The 23,433-nt window shown below is 39.0% G+C and overlaps 1 protein-coding gene across 2 annotated transcripts in view; it reads left to right on the plus strand.

Moving 5' to 3' along the window:
- The first annotated feature begins 716 nt into the window (after positions 1-716).
- ltbp1 (latent transforming growth factor beta binding protein 1) overlaps positions 717-23,433 on the plus strand; it is a 60,179-nt gene continuing 37,462 nt past the window's right edge. For both annotated transcript variants that reach the window (XM_056767724.1, XM_056767726.1), the window contains exons 1-4: positions 717-1,403; positions 2,175-2,245; positions 9,552-9,891; positions 19,262-19,416. In XM_056767724.1, the coding sequence (XP_056623702.1) occupies positions 1,081-1,403; positions 2,175-2,245; positions 9,552-9,891; positions 19,262-19,416 (889 nt within the window). In that variant the 5' untranslated portion in view covers positions 717-1,080. The remainder of the gene's footprint in view (positions 1,404-2,174; positions 2,246-9,551; positions 9,892-19,261; positions 19,417-23,433) is intronic.

Consider the following 23,433-nt stretch of genomic DNA (forward strand, 5'->3'; position numbering starts at 1 on the left):
ACGGGAGGGTGTGTGAATGCTGAATGTATTAATAGGATCCGGTTTTTGACATGTAGTGTCCCCATTCATGGACACAAGACTGTCAAAGTCAGATTTAGAGCTGGTAAGGAGTCAGGCATGCAAAGTCATTTGGATCATATAACTAAATAGCAAATAAGGACCACTTTTGTTTTTGGGTGTTGCTCATTAAAATATCTTCTTTATAGAATAAATCTGTGAAGCCTTTCTTAAATCTTCCCATTTCTTTTCTTGTTGATGTCAAAGACCAGAATCAAACTTTACACTTAAAAACAAGGGTGTTTTGTTACTGTCGCACAAAGAGTTCTTTAAAAAGTGGGCTTTAAGAAGGTAGTGCTGTTTGTCTATTTATATTTGAAAGACTTTTAAGTATATTTGTGCAAATTTGATCACATTGAGTCACTCTGTAGTTTGTGACACAACTTTGATATTTACAAACCAATGTGTGGTGCAAAACAGGTTTGGGTTTTGATGCGTTATAACAGTGATCTTACTCCATCTGGGCAAATAACCACCAGACATCTGACATTTTTGCAAATGACCTGCGCCCCCAAATACATGTGTTTGCACAGTTCTTTTTGGACTTTTTTGGGGGTTTAGCCCCACATGTGTGATCCAATAAGAGCTTCATTCCTGACGTCATGTCTACAAGAGACGGACTGTATGAAGCTCGAGCACAAACTCCTGCCCTTGCACACTCACGCTCGCGCGCGCTGAAACTTTACACGGAGTTTTCAAACTTCAATCTTGCGCACGCGAGCACTCTCCGCGGAGAACAAAAGCCGCGTTGACTCCGGTTTCTCCCGTTTTCCGTTTGGTGCTTTGGGACTTTCTTTTACACAATATTTTCTCTTGTAAGTTATGTTTTTCTCCAAGTGCAATCTTGTGGCGAATAGATGACAGCGCGCAAAGGCGAACAACGTTTTAACACGCGACAGAGTCAAGCTGCAGTTAGTCTATAGTTTATTTTTCTATATTATAGTCTTATAATTTATATGTACAGTGTGTATTTAAACCGCTGACTCAACGCAGTGTCAAACTTCTCCAACACTTTGACTTCTAATGGATATGGCTGTACTCATATGGGACATAATCTTGGCGTTATTGATCTCTCCGGCTTTGCTTTCGGCGGATCAGAGCGGTGTTAGGAGACTCTACGTGTTTCAACCGGGGCCGAGCCGGACCGATCGAGTTCACGTGAGCTCCATTTCATCGTTCTCTGGAGCGTCTGGACAACCGCACTCGTACAATGTACAACTCAAAGCCAACTTCGGCGGACAGGTCCGGACCAGAAGAACGGGTCACCAGTCGATCCCGAGCATTCCCATCCGTCAGGACACGCAGCCCGTCCGGCACACAACCAGCCATCATATGAAAGTTTCAGGGTAAGACCGTAGTAACCACACATTTATACTCTTACTGTAAAGTTCAACCATGATGTGTTCAACAACCAGTAGTTCTACTATAATGAAAACATGGTTGATTTTCACAGCGGGTGTTAAACACTTAACACAATGACTTGCTAATAATAATAATGCAATGTGTATTTATATTAGTTAAACATTATGACTGAACTAACAATAACACTGTAAAGTGTCACCAAAGTTGACATTCCTCAGCGTGCCCAATTCAGAGTTTCATTCCTTGCTTTGACAGTGTTCTGTATAGCAGTACTAAATCTGATACAGTCAATAGTCATCATAAAGTCAAATCCTTTCATAATTCAACAACACAGTTACATCTGTTGTTTCAGTAATCGCACCGAGCCAGTTCAAATGTAAGCTACTGGCTCCTGCATCAGTGAACCCAATGGCCCTTAAACATTATAAGCGCGGGCCATTCACAAAGGTTTTTCCACATTTCCACCGATCACACAGAGTCCTGAGTGTATCCCGCACAGTATTTCTTAATATAATCCGTGCTTTGGAACAATTCCTCTCACTTTGTGGTGAAGTACAGTATGAAATAGCACAGTGGGAATAAGACGTCTGATTATGTTGGAGCCTCAACCGACATTGGCTCCGGGCCCTCCTGTGAGAGCAGACTTGCATCAGAAACCACTGGGTGGGTGGGCGAGGAGATTGACCGGGGGGTTACAGTAAGGTTAGTAGGTCCATCGGATTTGTGTGCGAGCGTGACTCTTAATGTCGTTGCAGAGTGAACGTCTGTGGGGGGCAGTGCTGTGTCGGTTGGAGCAAGACACCCGGATCTCAGCGCTGTACCAAACGTGAGTTATGACTGTTTTTAAATGTGCATGTGCTCTGATCCTCTCTGGTGTTTGTGCTGCATGCTTATCTGGGTTCTTCTAACACTTAGTTGTTCCAAATCTGTATAAATGTCTTTCTTCTGATGAACACAGATAAAGATATTTGGAAGAATGCTTGTAACCAAAGAGTTCTTGGCTACCATTGACTACAATAGTACGAAAAAATCACAATGGTTGTCAAAAGTGCCTCAGAACTATTTGCTTTCCTACATTCTTCAAAATATCTTCTTTTGTAATCAACAGGATACAGACATTTATAAAGCAATTTTTCCTAACGTGGTAGTCAATGGTGGCCAAGAACTGTTTGATTACAGACATTCTTCCAAATATCTTTCTCTGTGTTCAACAGAACAAAGACATGTATACAGATTTGGAACAACTGGGTGAGTGAATAAAGACAGGATCTTTTTTGGGTGAAGTGATCCTTGAAGCCAATACGTTAGGCCTATGTTAGGAGTTAGGAGGTTTCTTCCCCAGAAACATTTGCTGTGGTAAAACGCAACACATAAGCAGACAAGTTTAATGGTGTCCTTCATAAACAGCAGGACAGACAGCTGAATTGCCCACCTGTGACTGGTGTCAGAACTGGGTCTGGGATGGATATGATATAGCAGAAGAAAGAAAAAGGTCACGGGTGTTTAACAGAAGTTGCAATGTAATTATAGGCTGTGTCTGAAACTGCTCCCTATCTCCTATATAGTGTACTTTATTAGGGGCCCACCATTTTGTTGTGGTGTCCGAAACTTGTATTCCCTACATTTTACCTACAATGCACTCTGATTTTGGGTGTACATTCGATGTGTACACTCGCTCACTCACTATTTCCCATGATACAACACATGACTGGCGCTTGATTAGAATCAGCTGGAGGAGATGTGACCGTTAATGCCACGAAGGCTTGTTTATTGTGTTCGTTCTTGTTGAGAGTGACTTTCGTGTTTTTGAGAATAAACCGATTAAATGAATGTTACAGACAGTGGTGCTTTATTTGAAATTTATTAAATCATTTTATTCAACGGAATAAAACTTGAAAGTAAATAAACGTGCAAAACAGTTGTTTCGGTCTCTTTATTAAAAAAATATTAAAAAAGTGGCAAATAAGGTAAAAATTTACTTTACCATTTTATTAAGTAGTCCCTGAAGCCACACGGTGAAATATAACTGTTATGTCGAATGTCCGCGACAATTCTGTCAGACGCAAGTTATACGTCGGTGCCTGAAATCGTTCACTCATTTTCATTCACTTCTTCCCCATACAGTGGTCTCAAATGTCATTCGCTATATAGGGAATAGTGAAAGAATCAGTCAGTGACAGCAATAGAAAACACAAAAGAAACTGAACTTGAGTCTAAGACTGGAACCCTGGCAGTGAGATCGGTGCGAATAGAATGAGAAAGGAGGGCTTGAGAGAGTCTGATAACCTATATCCGGATCCTGCAAGAAAGCTGGATTCATTTCTCAAGAGCCTGTGTGTTTCTGCCAGCAGGTTATATAAAAACTCGACACCGTTTGTGTGTGTGTGCACATGAAGACTACCAAGGAAACTGCACCTCCAAGCAACGTCTGAGTTTCACCTCCAGCAGAAATTCCCACCTTTTCACGCATCTTGAATGAGCAATATTGCATCTACATCCCCATCTAATGTGAAATTACTTCTTCCTTCCCCTTGTTTTTTGGGAATGATGAATGGACTTTCGTGAGTAGGGTATACGGCGCCTCCAAGATTGTGTCTTGAATGTCTGGTACATTTTGACAAAGTGTGTTGTCTTGGAGTTCAGCACCAAACATCATATGTACATTTTTACTGGTGTAGCGAGGGAGGTAGAAAAAGAGAGAAATCCCTGTTTACAGAAAGAGAGCCCCTGTTTACACGGGCAGAGGAATCACTCTGCAGGGCTTCTGGCCCGGAGCACTGCATTTCTCCCACAGCCAGCTCTTTTATTTTCACAAGAGGCATCTCTAACTGGTGCATTTGATGTCAGGCGCGCAGCGAGAGACCTGAAAGCACAGAACATTTTTAATGGAAGACCTTGAAGCAAACATTGAATGTGGATAAGGGAAGATTCTTTAACATTTCAGAGAACACCAGGGATTTTTCGCAGCTGTACAATGGCAGGCTGGGTTATATCGCTTGTAAGTTGTTATGTATAACAAAGTCTTTAAAGGGATATTTCACCCAAAAATGAAAATTCTGTCATGAATTATTCACCTTCAAGTTGTTCCAAACCTGTAAACATGTCTTTGTTCTGTTAAACACAAAGAAAGATATTTGGAAGAATGTTAGGAACTGAGATTTCTGGGGCACCATTTTCTACCATTTAAATTCTTGTCAAAGGTGCCCCAGAAATGTTTTGTATTCCTAAATTCAATTTCTGTTTGTTTTCTCCTAAATTGTCTTTTGTGTCTGACAATCAAAAACAAATGATACGATCATTCTTTCTACTATTTTATTCATTTTAAGTGCCCCCTCAGCTGCTTACATTCTTTCAAATATCTTTCTTTGTGTTCAACCAAATTTATTATGCAGATTTGGAACAATTTAAGGGGGAGGAATTCATGACAGATTTTATTGAGGGGCAGAACTAAAATACTGTTTTTATATTTTGCAATGCCAACCTCGATGTGCATTTGTTAAACGTTACTCTCCTAAACCTACAAAATCCAGTATTTCTTCTACATTGTCAGCATCAACCTTTAGGGCTAAAGAAGCATCTCGTAACGGAACATATGTTGTCTGTTGGAAAGGATCAAGGCAGCGAGGATTTATCCCATGTCAAGCATTTGTAGTTTAATAGGTCATATAATTGATTATATTAAGCAAATTTTAGAATCTCCTGGTTGTGCTCATAGTTTCATTGGTAATATAGTTTAATTTGGGGCAAGAATGAGAATCCTCCAGGTAGTGATCAGTACCTCTCCCTATCTCTGTATTTCTTCCTCTCCATTTGTGTTTTAGAACCTCACCCATCTTTAGACTGTCTCAGAATGTAGACTGGATCATAAATTTGTCTGCTTAATGTTTAATGGGGTTTGACTTCTCAGGTTTTAATGTTCGCCTCAATCTGAAAGTTCTAACAAACAGAAATGTCTTGAATAGATAAAATGGCTTTCTCTAAGAAAAAGTCTTTTATCTAGATTTATCTTGACTGTCAGTCATTCAGATAAGTTCTTTGTCTTAATATTGCATGGTGCAGAGGGATGCTGTGATATTGACCTTCTTTTCTTATTTAACCAGCAGGATATTACACTTAATACTTTATCTTGGAACAGGAGGAGTGGTAGTCTTGTTCATTTTGGCTTGTCTTTTTCTATAAATAAATACAATGAGACCTGAAGATCAGTACAGCAGCACCTCTGAAAGCTTCTGATATTATATGTTGTTGATTTTTTAGTGCCTCGCCATTTTCTAGGCGTCTGAATAACAGAACTGAGTGTGTCTGTTAAAAACAAGCAAACTTTTAAATGGAATTCACAAGTGCTCATATGAATGGAGGTCACAAAGTGAGCTCGGTTCAGTCTGCAGAATGACTGCTGCCTTGTTAATCTCTGTTCCCTCAGGATTTAGTGTGTTTTTTCGTGCTTTCATTCACCATGTGATGTGCATTCAAATGTCTCTCAGACTTTCCTGTTATTGGGTTGAGATCATCAGGAAACAGTCAGAGCAATTTGGTTTGAGGGAGTCGGTAATTTAATTTGTTAGTACAATGGAAGATTGTTTTGCTGACAAAGACCTGGTGGATGCTAAAATGAGGAGAACATTCTGGCTGTGGCCACACTTTCTGGAAGTCTGTATTTTGTGACCTTCTGTTCATGATTATTAACTTTCAACCTCTCTGTAATCAAAACTTCCATGTTTACACACTGTGATGTATATGGTAGTGCACTAAAGCGCTTTAGAATACACATAGGCCTATACATAAAATGTATAGATTTTCTTCTACGTACGAATTGACATGTCAAAGTCATATTTTGATTTTTGTCAATGTCCTTCCCCCATTACCAACTACAACCAACCAGCCAGTTTGGTTGTGGTATAGGTGCCTATGAAATAAAAAAACTCCATAACAAATTATCTGTTTCCATAGCAGAGACAGCAAAACAGGAAAAAATACCAATTTATGCTGATGTGTCCAAGGCTTTATTTCTCATGTAGCTCATTTGAAGTATTTGTTATTCCTGAGCTCAGGGGTGTGTTATAGCACAGCTCACTGCTGATCTCCATTACTGAAAGATTGCTCGGTCTGTGTCTTGCCTCAATCCACATCCCTCGCCAGATAAATACAATTCGGAAATATTTCACCTGTGCTCCACGGCGCAGCAAAGAGACAGATATGATTTTCCTGGCGATCTGTACTGTAAATGTGTCCTAGATTTGCAAAAACAGGTGACCAGGTTGAGGATGTGAATAGTCTGCACTTTACAAAGGTTTAGGAAGAATAAAGCAAATGTGGATGTGAAATTCTAATACAGGCTTCAATCATCAGGAATTTTGCTGTAACTTGGTAGAATTTAATTTAATAAAAAGGTTTATTGTTCCTTTATGGCATAATTGTGAGAGGAGTTTTATGCTTTAGTTTCAGTTATCTGAGGAGACTCTGATATTGGTATTGGTAATGGTCACGGCATTGTTTCTAAGCAATTTCTAAGCAACACCATCAGTGTTGACCGGCTTTAAGGAGTAAGAGCTGTGGGACAAATCTGCAGTGCACAGATTCCTTCGAATCAGCTTTTAGATGTGTAACATGCATAAACCCGAGAAGAGAAATGGTCGACTTTAATTGGCTCTGTGTCCGCTGTGAAATACTAGCGGACCGAAATGGGCTTATTGACCTTTCGGCTGAACACGCCGAGGGTATGACGCAACACATTTAACACACATTTCAATATTGACTCGACGGATAAAACTAATAAGAAGCTGGATACGTTGGAATTACCCGGCATTGCTCCCCACAGCCTGAACATCTGAGTCAGCAGGAATCAGGATCACCCTCTTTATTTTCCTTTTGTTTTCTCTCTTTATTTATCTGTCTTTCCTACCCTCGCCATATCTTTCAAGGTTTTCTTGGCCTAACTCCTTTCTCAGGCTCTGTGCTGCAGTTTAGTTAGGAGGGAGATTTGAAGAGATGTTAAATGGCACATTTAACTTTCACATCGCACTATAGCCTACAGTTCTGCCAACACTTGTGACAACCTAAAGTTTTAGAGATGGGTAGATATTCAGAACACTTGCAAAATGCAAAAGGCATGCCAACGCATAGAAATCTACAGTATTAAGGCCTAGTGTGTGAAGATGATAGTGGATTTTTGTTAGCTTTCTCAACATCGAATTTAAATCTAGGTCAAAGTCTAGATCCTAAATTCAATTTCCTTTCTGTTGATGCTGCGTCTGTTTGTGAAAATGGTGCTTGCTATCAGTGGAAAAGTCATTTGGTTTAGTTGTTGTATAATGCGTTGCTGGCAGGGCATTTCCATAGCTGACGGAAATCTGTGTTGGCCAAGCCTCCCTGAAAGCAGATATTTCTAAATGAGAGTTGACATGATGTCGGTTCTTACAAAAAGGGAAGAAAGATACATATTTCTGCCAGGCGATGCCGTGTACAATAGCTGCCGTCTGTCTCTGCTAAGCGTTAGGTGTCATTTAAGGGAATAGTTCAACCCACAATTCTGTAATCATTTACTTTACACTGTTCTTTTCATACAATGAAAACAAATAGTGACCAGTCGCTGTCTAGAAGACAGAAAAGCTTCATAAATATAGTCCATATACTATTTTCCACATATGAAACCATATGATAGCTCTGTGTGAGGTCTGATATATCAGTTGAAATATATTCAGTTTGTAAATAGATGCTTTTGATCAAATAATAAAATTAAATTGGAATTAGTGAATTAGTGATGACAAAATTAACATCTTTACTGTACTTTTCCTTTAAAGCAGCACTTTACTGTATGTAAAATGGCATGGGGTTGCGTAAATGTCACTTTAAATTCTGTGGGGGGGTTGAGGGTATGCATGATATGAAAATGAACCATAGCCTTGTACTCTTGTTTCGGAGGGCCTCCAGATTCCCCGAAATGTAACGAGGATCAGGGAAAAAAGAGGAAAACCTAGTGCGGGTGGAAAAGAAAACAGAAATCCCCCACTGTGAGTCACGTCAACTGAAACGAAAACTCCACAAACCAGGGGGAGTGGTTTTTAATGATGTCATATTTGATGTAATCCCTCTTCCTTTCATGCCAAGGAATGTGTGTTTAAGTATTTTTCCACAGTTTTGCTCAGCTAGATGTTTGTGTGATTTTTAAAAGAGCTTTATTGTTTATCTTCGAAATCTAAACACCCACTTGTTCTCTGAAGTCTTGACCACCAGGTCTGCGGGAGATGAAGAGGATTGTGAGATGACAGTGTGTTGCAGTTTGTCTTCGTGTAGTTTGTGTTAACAGAGCAGCTGCCGTTCACTCTGATGTCATAAGGATTGTCGGTGAGATGAGTTTAAAGGAGCCCCGTCCTTAAGTTTGGCTCGGATTCATTCAGCACTCGCTGCATGTGAACAACTGTAATTGTGCTGATGAACAGCAGTAAGCTGGTGGGATTTTGAGTGTCTTTGTGGATGTTAGGGAGCTCTTGCATGTTGGCCGTGGTGGATCTTAGGCCGCTCTTTGTAGTTGAAAAATGACAGCCTTGTTCCTTCTCCTCAATTATGTAATTACAGACCACAAGTCAACACCCTGATATCCGTTCATTTTCTCGCTCTCGCTCTCTCTGCCTTTTTGTCTCTTTTGCTCTGTTTCTCTTCCATAATTCATGCAGATAACATTTGTGCCCTCCAATGTGTTGTTATTCTGTGTTGAACAATGGCCAAAAAGTGAACAAATTGACTTAATGCAATAATGCAAGTTATTCCAGTGTCTAGTCCAGTGTAGGAAATTTAGCAGCATCTAGAACCCCTCCCATTCGAAAGCACTATAGTGGCTGTAACAGGACTAAGATGTCATCATGTTTTCGCTTCATTGCCATCAGTTTGTCCGTTAAGGGACGAATTTCATGTAAGGGGACCCGTGGTGTATGTAGATAGAAATGGCTCATTCTAAGATAATGAAAACAAAACGCTTTATAACGTAAGGTCTTTATACACAAAACACAGTTATGTATATTATATTGCATTTCTGTCAATAGATCCAACAAAAAATACACATTTAAACTCTGTTATTATGTGTGCTTGTGTATTTTTGTGACAGTTTCACTAAATTACCTTTCCTTTATTTACAGCTAATTGCTCGCCCCAGTGTAAAAATGGAGGAATGTGCTTGCGGCCCCACATGTGTGTGTGTAAGCCAGGATCTAAAGGAAAGTCCTGCGAACAGACCACTCTCTCCCCATCCTCTCATCCAACCGGACCACTGAACGGACACACAAAAGGTGGACTTCCAAACGGCAGTCATAAAAATGGATACAGCAACGGTCATAATGTCATTCCCCAGCGACCCATTCCTCAGCAGAGATTCCCACAGGGCCAAGGTCAAGTGCCATTACCATTGCCCGGCACCAGCGTGGGACATATGACGTTGCCCATGAAGCCACCTAATGGACCCATCCCTTACCAACCACAGTGAGTGTGACTGTTGCATTCAGTCATTTCTAACATCCTGCTCTTGTAATACTGTGTTAGGGTTCATATGGTTTTATGACTATGTTGAGGCTAAATGTCATCATCAGTAATTCACGGGGCAAAGCATTTCTAATTTTGTACTTGGAACAAAGGCAAATGTCTTTGAACAGTTAATGCAAATGCACATACCAATGTGGTTGCTAACTTATTTAATTTTGCACAGTAAAGCAAAGCAAGTGTTTGCTAGTAAGTGTCTAGGTGCATTTTGGACCTAGATTCCGTATGTTCTGTCACCTTTCTCCTTGTATTATTTTCAATATTATTGGCAGACACCAGTCCCACAGATGTTTAAGATCTTTGCCCATTTTATACCCCCCATTGCGCTTCTTCTCAGTCTGGGTCTGTTTAGAGAAAAACCTTTCTGCTCCTAACTCTGGCTTACTGAAATTTATTCTTACACAACTCCCACCAAATCAGATAGAGCTCTTGATGTGAGCCTTATTTTTCTTTTATTTGTGTTTGCCCTTTTTTGAGAATCTTTTCACTGGCTGACTAAACCTCCCTCGAGCCCTGTGTTTTTCTCAGTGGGGTTTAGTGGCTGGCTTAAGGATTGTTGTGACTGCCATAGCTTTTGATGGCTGGAAAGTTCACAATCGTATTGGACACAGCCACAGTGTGGCTTTCTTTCTATCTGAGCGCTTTGGACTGACTGTAGACACAGAGTCAAAATCTCACTTTTCATCAGATGTGGGGCAGTCATGTAGTTAGGGGAGGCGAGCATAAGCCACAGAATCACCCCCGTGTTGGTTCCAGCCTCCAGGAAAAGCCGGAATACTGTGGCGGGGCAGGATATTGATGATTTCTGCTTGATATATTAATGAAAGCAGTTAATGTGCCTGGGCAGACATGCATTTTGTGTCAGAGGTTGGTTTGTAATTGTTACCAGACCTGTTCTTAAAGGCTTCTGTGGGTTTCTAGAGGGTTTATTGTGTGCAAGTAGGAGGTACAGTAGGTTTCCCTCCAGAAACCCCCTATTCATCTCCACTGCAGAAAAACATCTTACTTAACATTTCAAAGTAATATTGAAGGGACAGTTAAAATACAAATTCTTTCATCATGTATTTATCCTTGAGTTGTTCCAAATCTTTATTAAGATATTTGGAAGTATTCTTTTAACCAAACAGTTCTTGACCATCATTGACTACCATAGTAGGAAAATGACACTGGTAGTCAAAAGTGCCCCAGAACTGTTTGCTTCTTTCAAAATATCTTCTTTGAAATGTATACAGATTTGGAATAACTTGAGGGAATTAAGACAGGATTTTCATTTTTGGTTGAACTGTTCCTTTAACAGTATTTAATTATACTAAATTACATGGTGCATTGTAGTCAATAAACTCCAAATGCATGTTTACAACAAAAAATTTGAAATAAAATCTTAACATCTATTAAACCAGAAACATTTCAGGGAAAATCGAAATGAAAAAGTGCAGATGTGAAATTAGAACATGTTTTCACTATGTCATATAATATTCAGAATATTTGCTTTAACGGCACATAGTTTTGCTTCTTTAAAGTATGTCAAAGTCAACTTTATTGTCAGTTCTGCTGTATCTTCAGGATATGGGATTGAATTTATGTTTTGCAGTTTAAGACACCAATATGTTACGAGAAAAGTATAATAAAAAAGGAAAAATCTATTGCCAATGTGGTGAGAAAAATAAAATGACAGTGATTTATGATGTCATTGCTGTGATCCTTGCTGATCCTTGTGATCCGGACATGCTTTTTTGGTATGCAAGTATAAAACTTTCACAACAAATCTTAAAAATTGGTTAGTTTGTGATATATTGTCACCATCTTGGTTTGCTTTAACCAATTTATTACAGCTTGCTGGTTGCCATTGTAAGAGATGGAAGCAGTTATCTATAAACACATTTATATACAAAATAAATACACATTTTTCATAGTTTTCAAATATGAGTCTGGTTTCTTCCAAAACAGAAAGTCTGAGTAAAGGGTTTATCGAAGCTCAGATTGAATGATTTGTTGATGTGACTTTGACCGGCAGCTGTGAGTCATTTGTGTGGGTTTAGTGTAGTGACGCTATGGTTCCGTTGTGTGTCATCGAAACAGGTCAGTAAAATAAAAATCTCAAAAATTGTAAAACCCACATGCACAGAAGTACAAACGCTTTTGCATATTGTGAACCAAGCGTTTAGGAATAAACAAACCACCCATAGCCATATACTTCACTCTTCAGTTACATACGAGGTTCAGTACAAAATATTTAATCAGAATTGTATTATTTTAGTAAAACCTGATGAAGTTAAAAAAGAATCAGTAAGGTATCATGTATGACTTAACAGGTGTGATAGGTTCAGTTTTAACTGTTGTCTGAAAAAAATCTCTGCTATAGCAGATTTGATTTTATAGACTTTAAAAATGAACATGATACAGAATTGAATTTGCAGAGTCCCTTGACCAAAAACACACTCTTATATTGGTGTTATAGTGACAAGAAGTATTAGATTTATAGTTGAAGTGAATTTGGGTTGTGTGACCTGATCCAGGCACAGGTCCAACCCGACTGGTCTTAGAAAGACGAGACCGGGCCCTGGGAGCTTTAGGAGAGATATTACACACCATTTTCTGTTAATGTTTTATTTTCTGAGTCTGGAACAATGCCGAGTGCTGGTTTGAGTTTGGCTAAACTGTGTGGCACACTGTATTTTACTGCGATCCTAATATTTGACTAAAGTGATTTAAGGTGTTTAATGTTGGATGTTACGCCGAGCTGTGGTTTATTTGTGCTATGAGGATTTTTCTCTGTTGATTTGGCATTTTAAAATATCTCTTGTTGGCAGTTTTGAATTCACACTTGACCTCTGTGTAAGTTGAGCATTGAGACGTTGGTCTTTATAAAAATCTGTTTTGGATGAAAAGTCTGAGTTGACTGCAATGATCCCTTAACAGCAGTGGTTCTTAAGTTTTTTAGGCCAAAATATTTTCAAATACCTTTTATTGAGCTTTTTGTCTAGTTAAACTCACAGCTAACCGATTCTCCCTGTACACTCTTAAAAAAATGTTCATCGAAGCCATAGAAGAATTCCATAAAGAACCTTTAACATCTGAAGATCCTTTCTGCTTTACAAAAGGCTCCTCAAATGATAATAAAGTTAAAAAGAGGTAGTTCTTCGTGGAACCAAAAATGGTTCTTCTATGGCATCGCTGTGAAGAACTTTTTAAGCACCTTTATATTGAAGAGTGTACGTGTCAGCCTCATGTATAACACATATTGGCTTCATCATAGCATGACGTAACCACTAGCCTTCAGCTCCAGAAACCCACCCATAACAGATCAGTGCCATAAACACACACCTGGCTGTGTAACTCCTGTCAATCACGGACTTCTGGAGTTCATTGTTGCTGCTTCTCTCATCGCTGGCAGGACTTTGAAGTGTCAGTCATATCGAGGTTACACCCGTGTAATGAGGTGCCACCCTCATCTGTGGATAAGTGTGGGTTGTCCGGCTGACGGAGAGCGGAAAGGACAGGAGGGGTCCTGGAAAGCTGTTATCCCATCAAGAGCCTAATGACTTTAAATTCCAGTGTGCGCTACAGAGGGATTTTTGCCATGTGCTGCTGATGAGGTTGAAAGATGGCCAGAAGATCTGAAGTCCAATTTTTTGGCCGCACAGTCAGAACACTGTAAGAAATTAGCATCATGGTGGCAGTGGTTTTGTGTTTGTACTACGCAAGTCATTTCTTTGGTGTTATCCTAAAGAAAGAAAGTCATGAAGGTTTGGAATGACATAAGAGGGAGATAATGATGGAGGAATTTTCATTTTTGATCCCTTAAATGTGAGCATGGACAGTCAAGATGAACAGTGCATCTGAAAAAAGTAATTTGGATCCTAAATGTTTTATTTTAAAAGCTGGTGGCTTAAGTGATTTCATTAGTCTGGAAGATCATTTTACGTTCATTATGTTTTCAAATTTATTGACATTTAACAAAGTTAGTGTGTGCATATTCTGCTTTTAACTGAATGTACAGCATAAGTGTTGTTCATCACTTTTATTATTAACTGTAATTTTAGTAACTCATATTGATATACTGCGAGGTTTAGAAGCCTTCTAATTCATTCATCTCATTTCTACCATCTATTAATACTTCTCATTTTGTACTTACTGTAAGTTGGCATGCACTTCTGCCAAACTTGATGATTTATGTTTTGCTGCGTGTTTTGAGAATGGCCCAGATAGCATTTTGTTGCTTCAGTAGAAGACGGTCACAAATTTATTCATGATATGTGACCTAGGTGTTTAATATTGAATCATATATCTTCAATGTGGACCTTTGAACCCCACTGTGTCTGATAAAGAGCCGAGATGCTTGGTACAGAAGAGAGTGAAATCATCCTGATATGGGTGACTGGGTTCATTAGAAGAAAAAGATGTGTAACGTCTAGCCGTTGAACGTGAGGGAGGAATCACAGCGGAGCCTGCCAGATTCTGGGAGTAACAGGAGGATAAGAGTGGACGTAGAAGAAGAATAGGCAAAGGGGTCAGAAGGAAATGGAAAACTGAGATGCGCAGGTTGTTGATATCAAAGAAGGATGAACACAGAAAAAGGGAAGGACGTATTGTACATGGACATGTAAAGAAAAGTTTTGTAGAAAATTCCTCTCTGTATTTTCCTATTTCTGTCAAAATAAACACTATTTCCAGCTGGGGATCACAGCCATTCAGACCGCTATAGCTGCTTGGATTCAATCGAATGAATCGAGAGGGAGAAAGAAAAAAAATCTTCCAGGGTTTTTCGATTTAATTACGGCACGTCTGCCAGCGTACGAGGTCGTGCCAGCTATTTTGTTGAGACTGGAATCTGAGCTTGTGTTTATCTCTTTCTCTCTCTCTCTCTTGCCCTCCCTGACATCTCTCTCTCTCTTACACACATCTCCTCTATGATGGATTTTGTGTCGACTTTATCAGCACTACTGTACCGGGAAGATTCTTATATACAGAATTAGGCTATTAGTTAAAGTGAGGTAAAAAACTGAAAGCTTTTCGTAATTGACTCTATTTATTTAACATCTAAATTTATATATAATTTAATTTATATTAAATATAAAGAAACATTATAAATTGTATTGGAGTTTTTTCCCCTTATTTTTTAGAAAGCTGCGAAAACTATAAATATGGATGAGCCATAAATATGGATGCTTAAAGTCGTTGAGTCGCCTTTAGTCATGTCGACAAGTTTATCTAGTTAGAAGTTGCCTGCTGATAAAAGAGGCTTAGTTTCATCTCTGTTAAAACACCACTGTAGCCATTCACATTTAGAAAGACATTAAGAGATGCAGTGTCAATGAGAAAAGCTACATATTAATATTTAATCTTAAAGTGTTTTAAAAAATAATATGCATTCTCTCATCATTTACTCATCCACTTGTCATTTCAAACCTGAATGACTTCTTCTTCCGCAGAACACAAAAGAAGATATTTTGAAGAATGTTGTTAACTGGCCCCCATTCACTTGCACTGGTCTTGTGTCCATAAAATAGAAGTGAATGGGGGCCAGTGCTGTTCGGTTACCAACATTCTTCACTTCCATGGGCTCTTTTTGTCATTTATAAGTAGCCACTAACTAAATGTCATTCTGGCGGCCCACAGACTAGTAAATAATGAAAATATTATTTGATTTTGCACAATACTAGTTATTATATTGCATTGCTGGAATAGATTCATCGGAGGAAGTGAATAGAGATGCATGTCATATCCACCACACTCCAAAACCAGTAATTACCAGGATTTGTCCTGAATCTCAGCCCGGTATCGTAAAAATTCAATATAAACAGCTCATTATATTTCTGCTCCCTGCACACAGAATAATGTCAGGAAAAATAAACATTACTAAGTTTAAAAAGCACTGGTTCAATTCTGTTCTCAGACAGGTGATTTCTTAATTAGAATCGGCACAGATACTGTACACTGTTGTAGACCGTTTCTACATAAACTGTAAGCAAATGCGGCCCATTGTGGTTTTTATATGCAAACCACACGGTTCAGAAAGTGGCCACAGTCCTTGAGGAACGGCCTCTAACTGTCTGCTTTCGGACCACATCTCACATTAAAAGAGATATTAAAGCACTTTCATAGGAATGCATTAAAACACTTCCCTCAGGACAAATGTTTTTCATCAAGTATTTTCGCTTTGCTTTAAAGCTTTGTTTGTATTTCTGGGTCATAGGACAAAGTATATTTGATAGTGAATTTTAAGTGTATATAAACTTTTTTTTTTTAAAGCTTTAATTCAATACGATTTCTAGTGACAGGACAGCAGAAGTGACAGGAGATCTAAAGAGTGCTTTGCCTTCAAGTTTACCACCATCTGTAGTACTTACAAGTACTGTAGTTTAACCCCTTTGGTGGTGAAATCTATTCAATAGTCTGCGATTGGCCGTAGGAAAATATATGTATGGCTTAAACAGAGCTCAATTGTCAATAGAACATACTGTTAGCTACAGAACGAAAAAAACGGTCTAGACCGCAGATCACATCTGGGCACAAACCCAGTCTGTGATGATTTACATTACGCCGCATGTATTCACAGATTTGTTATCGTCTGCTGAACATTCAAAAACAAGTTAACGCTGTATTTCACATACGTATGTCAAATTATGTCACACCGTATCGAATCACACATAGGAATCGTCTGACTCAGCTGCTGTTTGGGACGGTTGGACTTTACTTCAGAATCCTGTATGTTTTTGCCATCCTTAACAGATTGTGGTGTGGATTGTGTGTTTTAAGGATTTGATATTTTATCTGTCTTCATTTAAAGGTGCGTGTGGGAGTTTGGTGGGATTATTCTAGAGCGTCTAGAAATTACCTGTAGAATTTGGTTGAAGTAGTTCAATAATTGGTCTTAAAGGGATGGTTCTCTTAAGTTTAAAAATAGACTTTTTTTCTGTGAAACGAAAAAGGAAACGTTCTTCTGATATATATTTGAAATGTTTCAGTTGTTTTGTGTGATTTGGAGATAAACCGGTTAATTGGTCACTTTCAGGAATCAGCTGCTGGGCGACTTATTCATCGGACCAAAGTTCTGAGTATTTTAGGGGCGCGATCTGTTGGTGTGTGGTTGGTTTGCGTTTGAATATGTTAACAGACTTTGAGTGTGTCTGTGGTTGGTGGGTAGATATTTATAAAGGGTGTGTGTGGGTGTCTATGTGGTTTGACTCGAGTGTCTATGTATGTATGTATTTAGAGAGGGTCTGTGTGGTTGGTGCTGCATGTGGTCTGGTTATGTGTGTGTTTCAGTGCTGTGCAGGTGCTGGGGTGGTCAGTATTTCTGTGTTGTTTGATTTCAGTCTAAAATGTAACCTTGCAGTGAATCAGAGTCTAGATTCATGGCTCACATCAGGTTCAGTCCCGCAGACCTGTCTGTAAACTCATTCCAGACACCTGTCAGGTTGGAAAGAGTTGAGAGAGAGATTAAAGAAGATAAGGTGTGTCCCATAGTCATGTTGCATATTGTAGAAATGCGTCTTGTCAGGTCACTAAGTTTTTTCTATTTGTGATTATTGTATTATTAATATTATGAAAAAATATATATACACATTTCATATGCTGGGGACAAGACTGTTGGGTGAAGCTTGTTTTGTTCGCTCCAGTCTGGAGAGCTCACACGAACTGCTGGGAGCTATTAAATGCTTTTCCCAGACAAATTCAATTATGCCTTGCTCAGGGCTTGACTTATGTGTGTGTCTTGTGTTGTTAAGTTTGTGTTGACATTCACCTTCCCTAGAACATTAGAATACAAAGTAGTTGCAAAACCCTTTCGTTTACGTGTGTGTGAGCATGTGTATGTGCGTGCCTGTTATTTAAGCCCAGAGTTATAAACGCTGAGGCAATTCACTGGTCTTTAAGTGTTTGTGTCTGTTTGTACACATGCAAGGCACAGAAATAGAATTGCTGCCATTAAATGAGAAGAGAGAGGGAGAGAGATTACTGCAGGGTGAGAATATTTCCCCTTTTTATTTAAACACATTTGCATGCCATTAAGAACAGTACAAACATGCATTAAGACTTGGGATCTCTTCGGGGGCATCAAAAGAGAAATTGAAGGCGGAGAGGCAAACTGGAAAAGTGTGAAAGATAAGAAAATGCTAAGAAATAGGTTTATGTTTGTGCTTTACCTGTAAATATTCTCATTTTGTGTATTTGCCTGGCTCCTCCATCGCCTTCCATTAGACTTTAAACAGTGTTTCATTTTTTGTGTATGTACAGCATATTACAAGTCTAAAGCAAAGTTCACACTTTGCCAGAGATTTATCACATTTTATCAGATTTCGCAAAGATTTTTGTCATCAGAAACGTCAGTCTCGGGTCACTTGGTGTGACATGATCACTTATGGCAAATTGGTTGTTATTAAATCAATATTGGCTGCAGTCATTCTGCAGTGTGTGACTGCTAAAATGACCATCTAATGATGAACCAATAGGAGAACAGGATGGAAAGACTATATGTTACACCTCTGTATTAAGAAAGGTCTAAAGTCAGCTGTGTTATTCTGAGATTCTGACCCTGATTTAGTCTTCCCAGCAGTCAGAATTTCCTGTGTTTCCAAGCAACCGCATCTCTGTTTTCTTCAACCTAACAGACATATAAAAAAGATGGATTGCATTTCACATCCGTTCTCTCACAGCTGTGAATTGTGTTTTGTCTCCTGATTTACAAGATGTTCGAGAAATAGCTGATAATATTTTTTACCGTCGATCCACGTACAGTTTTCGTAGTCAGGTTGGACTTGTTAGTGAAAACTGTTGCTTATTTTTAGAAACAGGCATATTCTCCCTAAGCAACATCCGTTCTGAATTATACTTTAGACAGAAACCTAGTAACCAGTTAGATCAGAAACAAACAAGACAGATTATTGATGTGCCGCGATCGATTCGTTCATGAGTTGCAGCCCATGCCTGTGTCTGTGTTTGTTCAGATATTATTGACATACAGTAGCTGTGTTTGATAAACATAATAAAAATGGCTTTGATTTATGATGTAGTCCTATTTATGTTGTGGATTCTGTTGCTTTTCATATGGCCTTGAGCAAGTGATTCATCAACAGAAAACCACTCAAATTACAATATGTATACATAGATAAATAAAATATACGATTTTTTAATAAGGATATAAATCATTATTACTGAATCTGTTCATTTGTATTACACCGTGTCCATGTAGTCCGGTGTCGACAAAATGTAGAATTATTATGGGTTCTAATGCATTCAATTGTCTCTTGTCGCGCTGCATCTGGTGTAGACACGGTGTAATAGAAACTTTTTCTATATTTGTGTCTTTCAGAGGGCAAAATCCAGTTTCCATGACAATGCATCAGAGCAAAAGCCAGAAATTCACGATTCAGCAGAAAAACTACCACACTCACACGCAGATGCATGGAGTCGGACCCACTCTCAACCGGGCCATCCCACTTTCAGTGGGGCACAATCCACTTCATGGTAAGTGCAGTATATTTATACATATCGCATCTATACATTTAGCTTTCTCTGTAAAAAAGAATCCAGTGCATTCAAACTATACATTTAATATGAGTAAGAGTATGTACATTGCTAGAAATTGAATTCATGAGTCACGTGTTTCAGTTTTTTTATTCATCACTTAATAAGAACATGAATGCCTTTTTTCATGAGATCTCACTGTATGACCTTATCATATCACGGTTACAGACATTTCGTAAAAGTAATAAACTCAAGGTCGTGTGATCTAGTCATTTTTTCACTTTGTTCTAAATAAGAAGATCAGAAAACAGAATTACATCATTTTGAGTTCAATGTCCTTAAACTCATGGGTGTTTTATTATCACCCCATTAAAGTAACCTTTAAATAACATATTCTACCTGCAAATACATTTATAAGTCTGTAGACTGTAAATGTTCTGTTTATTTTGCCCCTTGCCTTTATATGACATCGGTGTCTCAGATGCCACTTACTATAAATGTGACATATTTAGGAGGTCCCAATGCATCTCTTTCTGTACGTGGATGAATGACATCAGCATCTCAAAATGCTATTTCAGGTATAAGTTTTTATTTTTCAACAAGTCTCGCTGACTGCACACGAGGCTGTCCCAGCCTTCGCTGTTTGATGGAATGATGGATCACACCGCTTGCTTGGAACATTTTGAGAGAAGAGTGACAGCATGTCTAAAACATTCAGCACACTGTCGACAGTGATGAGACAGTTATATATATATATATATACAGTATATATATGAACAGTATAAATAAAGTTGTTGTTGAGAGGAACAGCACATGATGACAGTATACAGTATAGACACAAATGAGTGGTACAAGAGCTTCTGCAACCACAAGGATATGAGTTGTAGACCCCACAGGAGCTATACACACTCTTTACACACACACGCACAGTCTCATTTGTAGTAATTTTGTATTGCTTTAGGTCGGCCCTTTAGTTATGGCCCCATTGTTTCTTTTCAAGCCCTTCCTCTGGTTGAACTCATATGAAGACTTAAGTATTGCCTTCTGCACTGTCTAACGTGAGTTATTAGCCTCATTTTCTCCGGGTAATTTTAGATAAAAGCTCCGCCATGAGGGACCACAAGAACCAGAGAATGAGAGAGAGAGGCAAAATGAAATGACAGAGCTTTACAATAAACGCTCATAGCAGGAAGTGCTCTCAAAGACAGGTGAAAGGATTAGATACAGTTGTCCAGCATGTGAATAAAGGGACGGGGGAGGCAGAACTAATGTGAAGCGTGACATCCATTATCCCGCTTCCGGCTATGCAGACAGGCAGCGTTACACAACTCTAGAGGAATGAGCGAAGACAGACAGTGGGCGTGGCTTCAGGCCTTGGAGGTGTGTTTATTTTAAAGAGAATAAACATACAAAAAGAGGGGAATGTGGTGTCTGTGTATGTAGTAGCTGGGTTGAAATGTAAAGGTGTTACTGGTGCAAGGAGGTTCTTGGGGGGGATTATAGATGGGGTGGTCTTGACGCAAGGGGAGGCGGCCCATCCATCACAACAGCCCTGACTGCTCTATAAAATGCACCCAATGTTGGTAATCCTAGTACGTGAAGGAACCCATCGGGTATTTGGAAACTGTTTTTACATAGTGTTGTGGTCTGACAAGCTGTTTCTTGTAGCTTTGAAATTCTTCCAAGCCACTCTGACTGTATGTCTAATCATACAGCCTTTTTAAAGGGAGATTTTTACATATCACATTACATCAGTCTTGACTTAAGAGAAAAGCATCCGATGACTCGCCGATGACCTGTTGCATGGATTTATGGATGAATACGAGGGAAGGCGCACTTCAGATCTTCAGAAATGTCTTGTTTGTGGGGATATGGAAGTGTAGCCACTATAAAATGAACCATTTCCTTGATTTTCCACCAGCAAACTTAATACAGTTTGCTTAACCTAGCCAATGATACCAATAAATATCAGCACTCTTGTAGGTGTAGGGTAAAGATTAGTCTGTACTCATGTTAAGTAATCTTATAAAAAAACGCGTGAAGTGAATAGTATGTCCTGCATTAGGTAGCAGAGTAAACATTTGTGTGTGTGGTTAGACTAGTTTTTCAATGTTTTGGCACCCGGTGAGGTTTATTCCACACCAGAGACAACCTGTCAGCAGCCCGCTGTGTGTGTGTGTGTGGCACGTCTGGTAAATCCATTTGTCTCCTGTCATCTACTTCTCACTATGTTGCTGCATTTTCTGGGATTGGTGTGTGTTTTACCTTCCCCGCACACGCACACACACACACGGTTATGGTTGTCCATCGAGATCCAATGATGACGTCCACTTTAACGATGAGATCTTTGATGGCTAAACAGTCCTAACCTGGACCCACAAATCCAGTTTCAGGTGGGGCATATATATGAATAGAGGTAGTAGTGGTGGTAGCAGCGGCAGCCATGGCTGTGTTTCTCCTAGCTTGCTTCTGCTCATCTCTACATTGCTGTCACCAGCTGGTACGGTCAGCATCAACATTCTCCAAATCACTGGATCTTACACATCTTAAGGGCACTCTACTTATCCTTATGTAGCTCAGCTGATATCAACGCAAGGTTGGGGGTTCGATCCCAGGGAACACACAATGATAAAAAAGTCATTTATAGACTAAATGCACTCTAAGACGCTTTGGATAAAAGTGTCTGCCAAATGCATAAATGTTAATGTAAATGTTATAGCACTTCGTCCCCAAGGACCATGACTTAACTTGCCATAAAGAAGTCTGCAGTGCAGCTGACAAGAGGGCATCCTTATCACACACACACGTTGGGTTTTCAATGGTTTATAGGGACCTTCTTTAGACATCATTTTTATACTGTACAATCTCTACATTTTTACATTTTTAAATGAACATTTTATTTGGGGGCTAAAAATATCCCGGAAATTAGTGATATTTCTAATGTAAGGTTTACCAGGACCACATATACAGAAGTCTTTACCTTCCGTGTTCATTTCATAGCAGGTGTAGGCTACTATAGACAATTTCAGCGGCAACAATATACCGTAAAAAAGTTATGTGGCCCAAACTAAAATTCAGGTAGTCATCAACAAAGAATCAGTAACAGAGTAGTTTTTATTTAATATAATACAATTCATTTACATTTAAATAGTAACACAGACCAGAAGTTAACTTCGGGCAAAGCGTGCGTGTCCGCTCAAACCGTCTATACGGTCTATATGTGTGTATATTTCTGTTTGTGTATGACCCTGTTACCCTGCGGATTTAAACCTTAATGCAACTTATGTCGACTCTTTTTTTCTGTGAAGGTTTGGTTTCGGCATAGGTGAAAAACAGTGTGAACAGTATTTAAAATCCTAGAAGAACAACTTGTCCCCAAGAAGATAAAAAATCTAGACGTGTGTGTGTGTATGTTTGTGTCATCAATGGGTTACTGATGTCTCTGTTTTGTCTACCAGGCCATTGTTTGATCTTTGTCGTTAGTGGATTTGTGTAACATGATAGAGATGAGGGCTGCACTTTGATGGAACGTAAAAGTGAACCTGACATGACACCAAACTATTTAACAGAGTGATAGTTTTCCCAAAAAATGAACAATTCTGTTATCCTTTAGCACACTTGACTTTTTTAGTGTGTGCAGTACAGAATACACCACTATTTACTTTCATAATATAGAAAAGAATAGCCAGTCCCTTCTAAAAAATGACTAAATAATGGCAAAATGTTCATTTCTGGGTGATCTGTTCCTTCAACAAGATGTCATTATGCATGATAGATGGAGGATGAGTGAGAGAGGAAGCATGCAGAAAATCAGACAAGTGGACGATTATTCAAGCACAGAGAGAAAGGTCTACAGATGCCCCTGCCTGTTAACCGACTGGAAAATATTTTGTGAGATGGTGATGCCAGGAGATTGATAAGACTATAATATAAATGACACATAGCCATTACTAGAAGATTGTAATAAAGCACAAGAGGAGAGACAACCTAGAGAAAAGCAAGAGAGAAGACATGGTT

The sequence above is a fragment of the Triplophysa dalaica genome, chromosome 15 (assembly GCF_015846415.1).
Source record: "Triplophysa dalaica isolate WHDGS20190420 chromosome 15, ASM1584641v1, whole genome shotgun sequence".
NCBI classification, from domain to species: domain Eukaryota; kingdom Metazoa; phylum Chordata; class Actinopteri; order Cypriniformes; family Nemacheilidae; genus Triplophysa; species Triplophysa dalaica.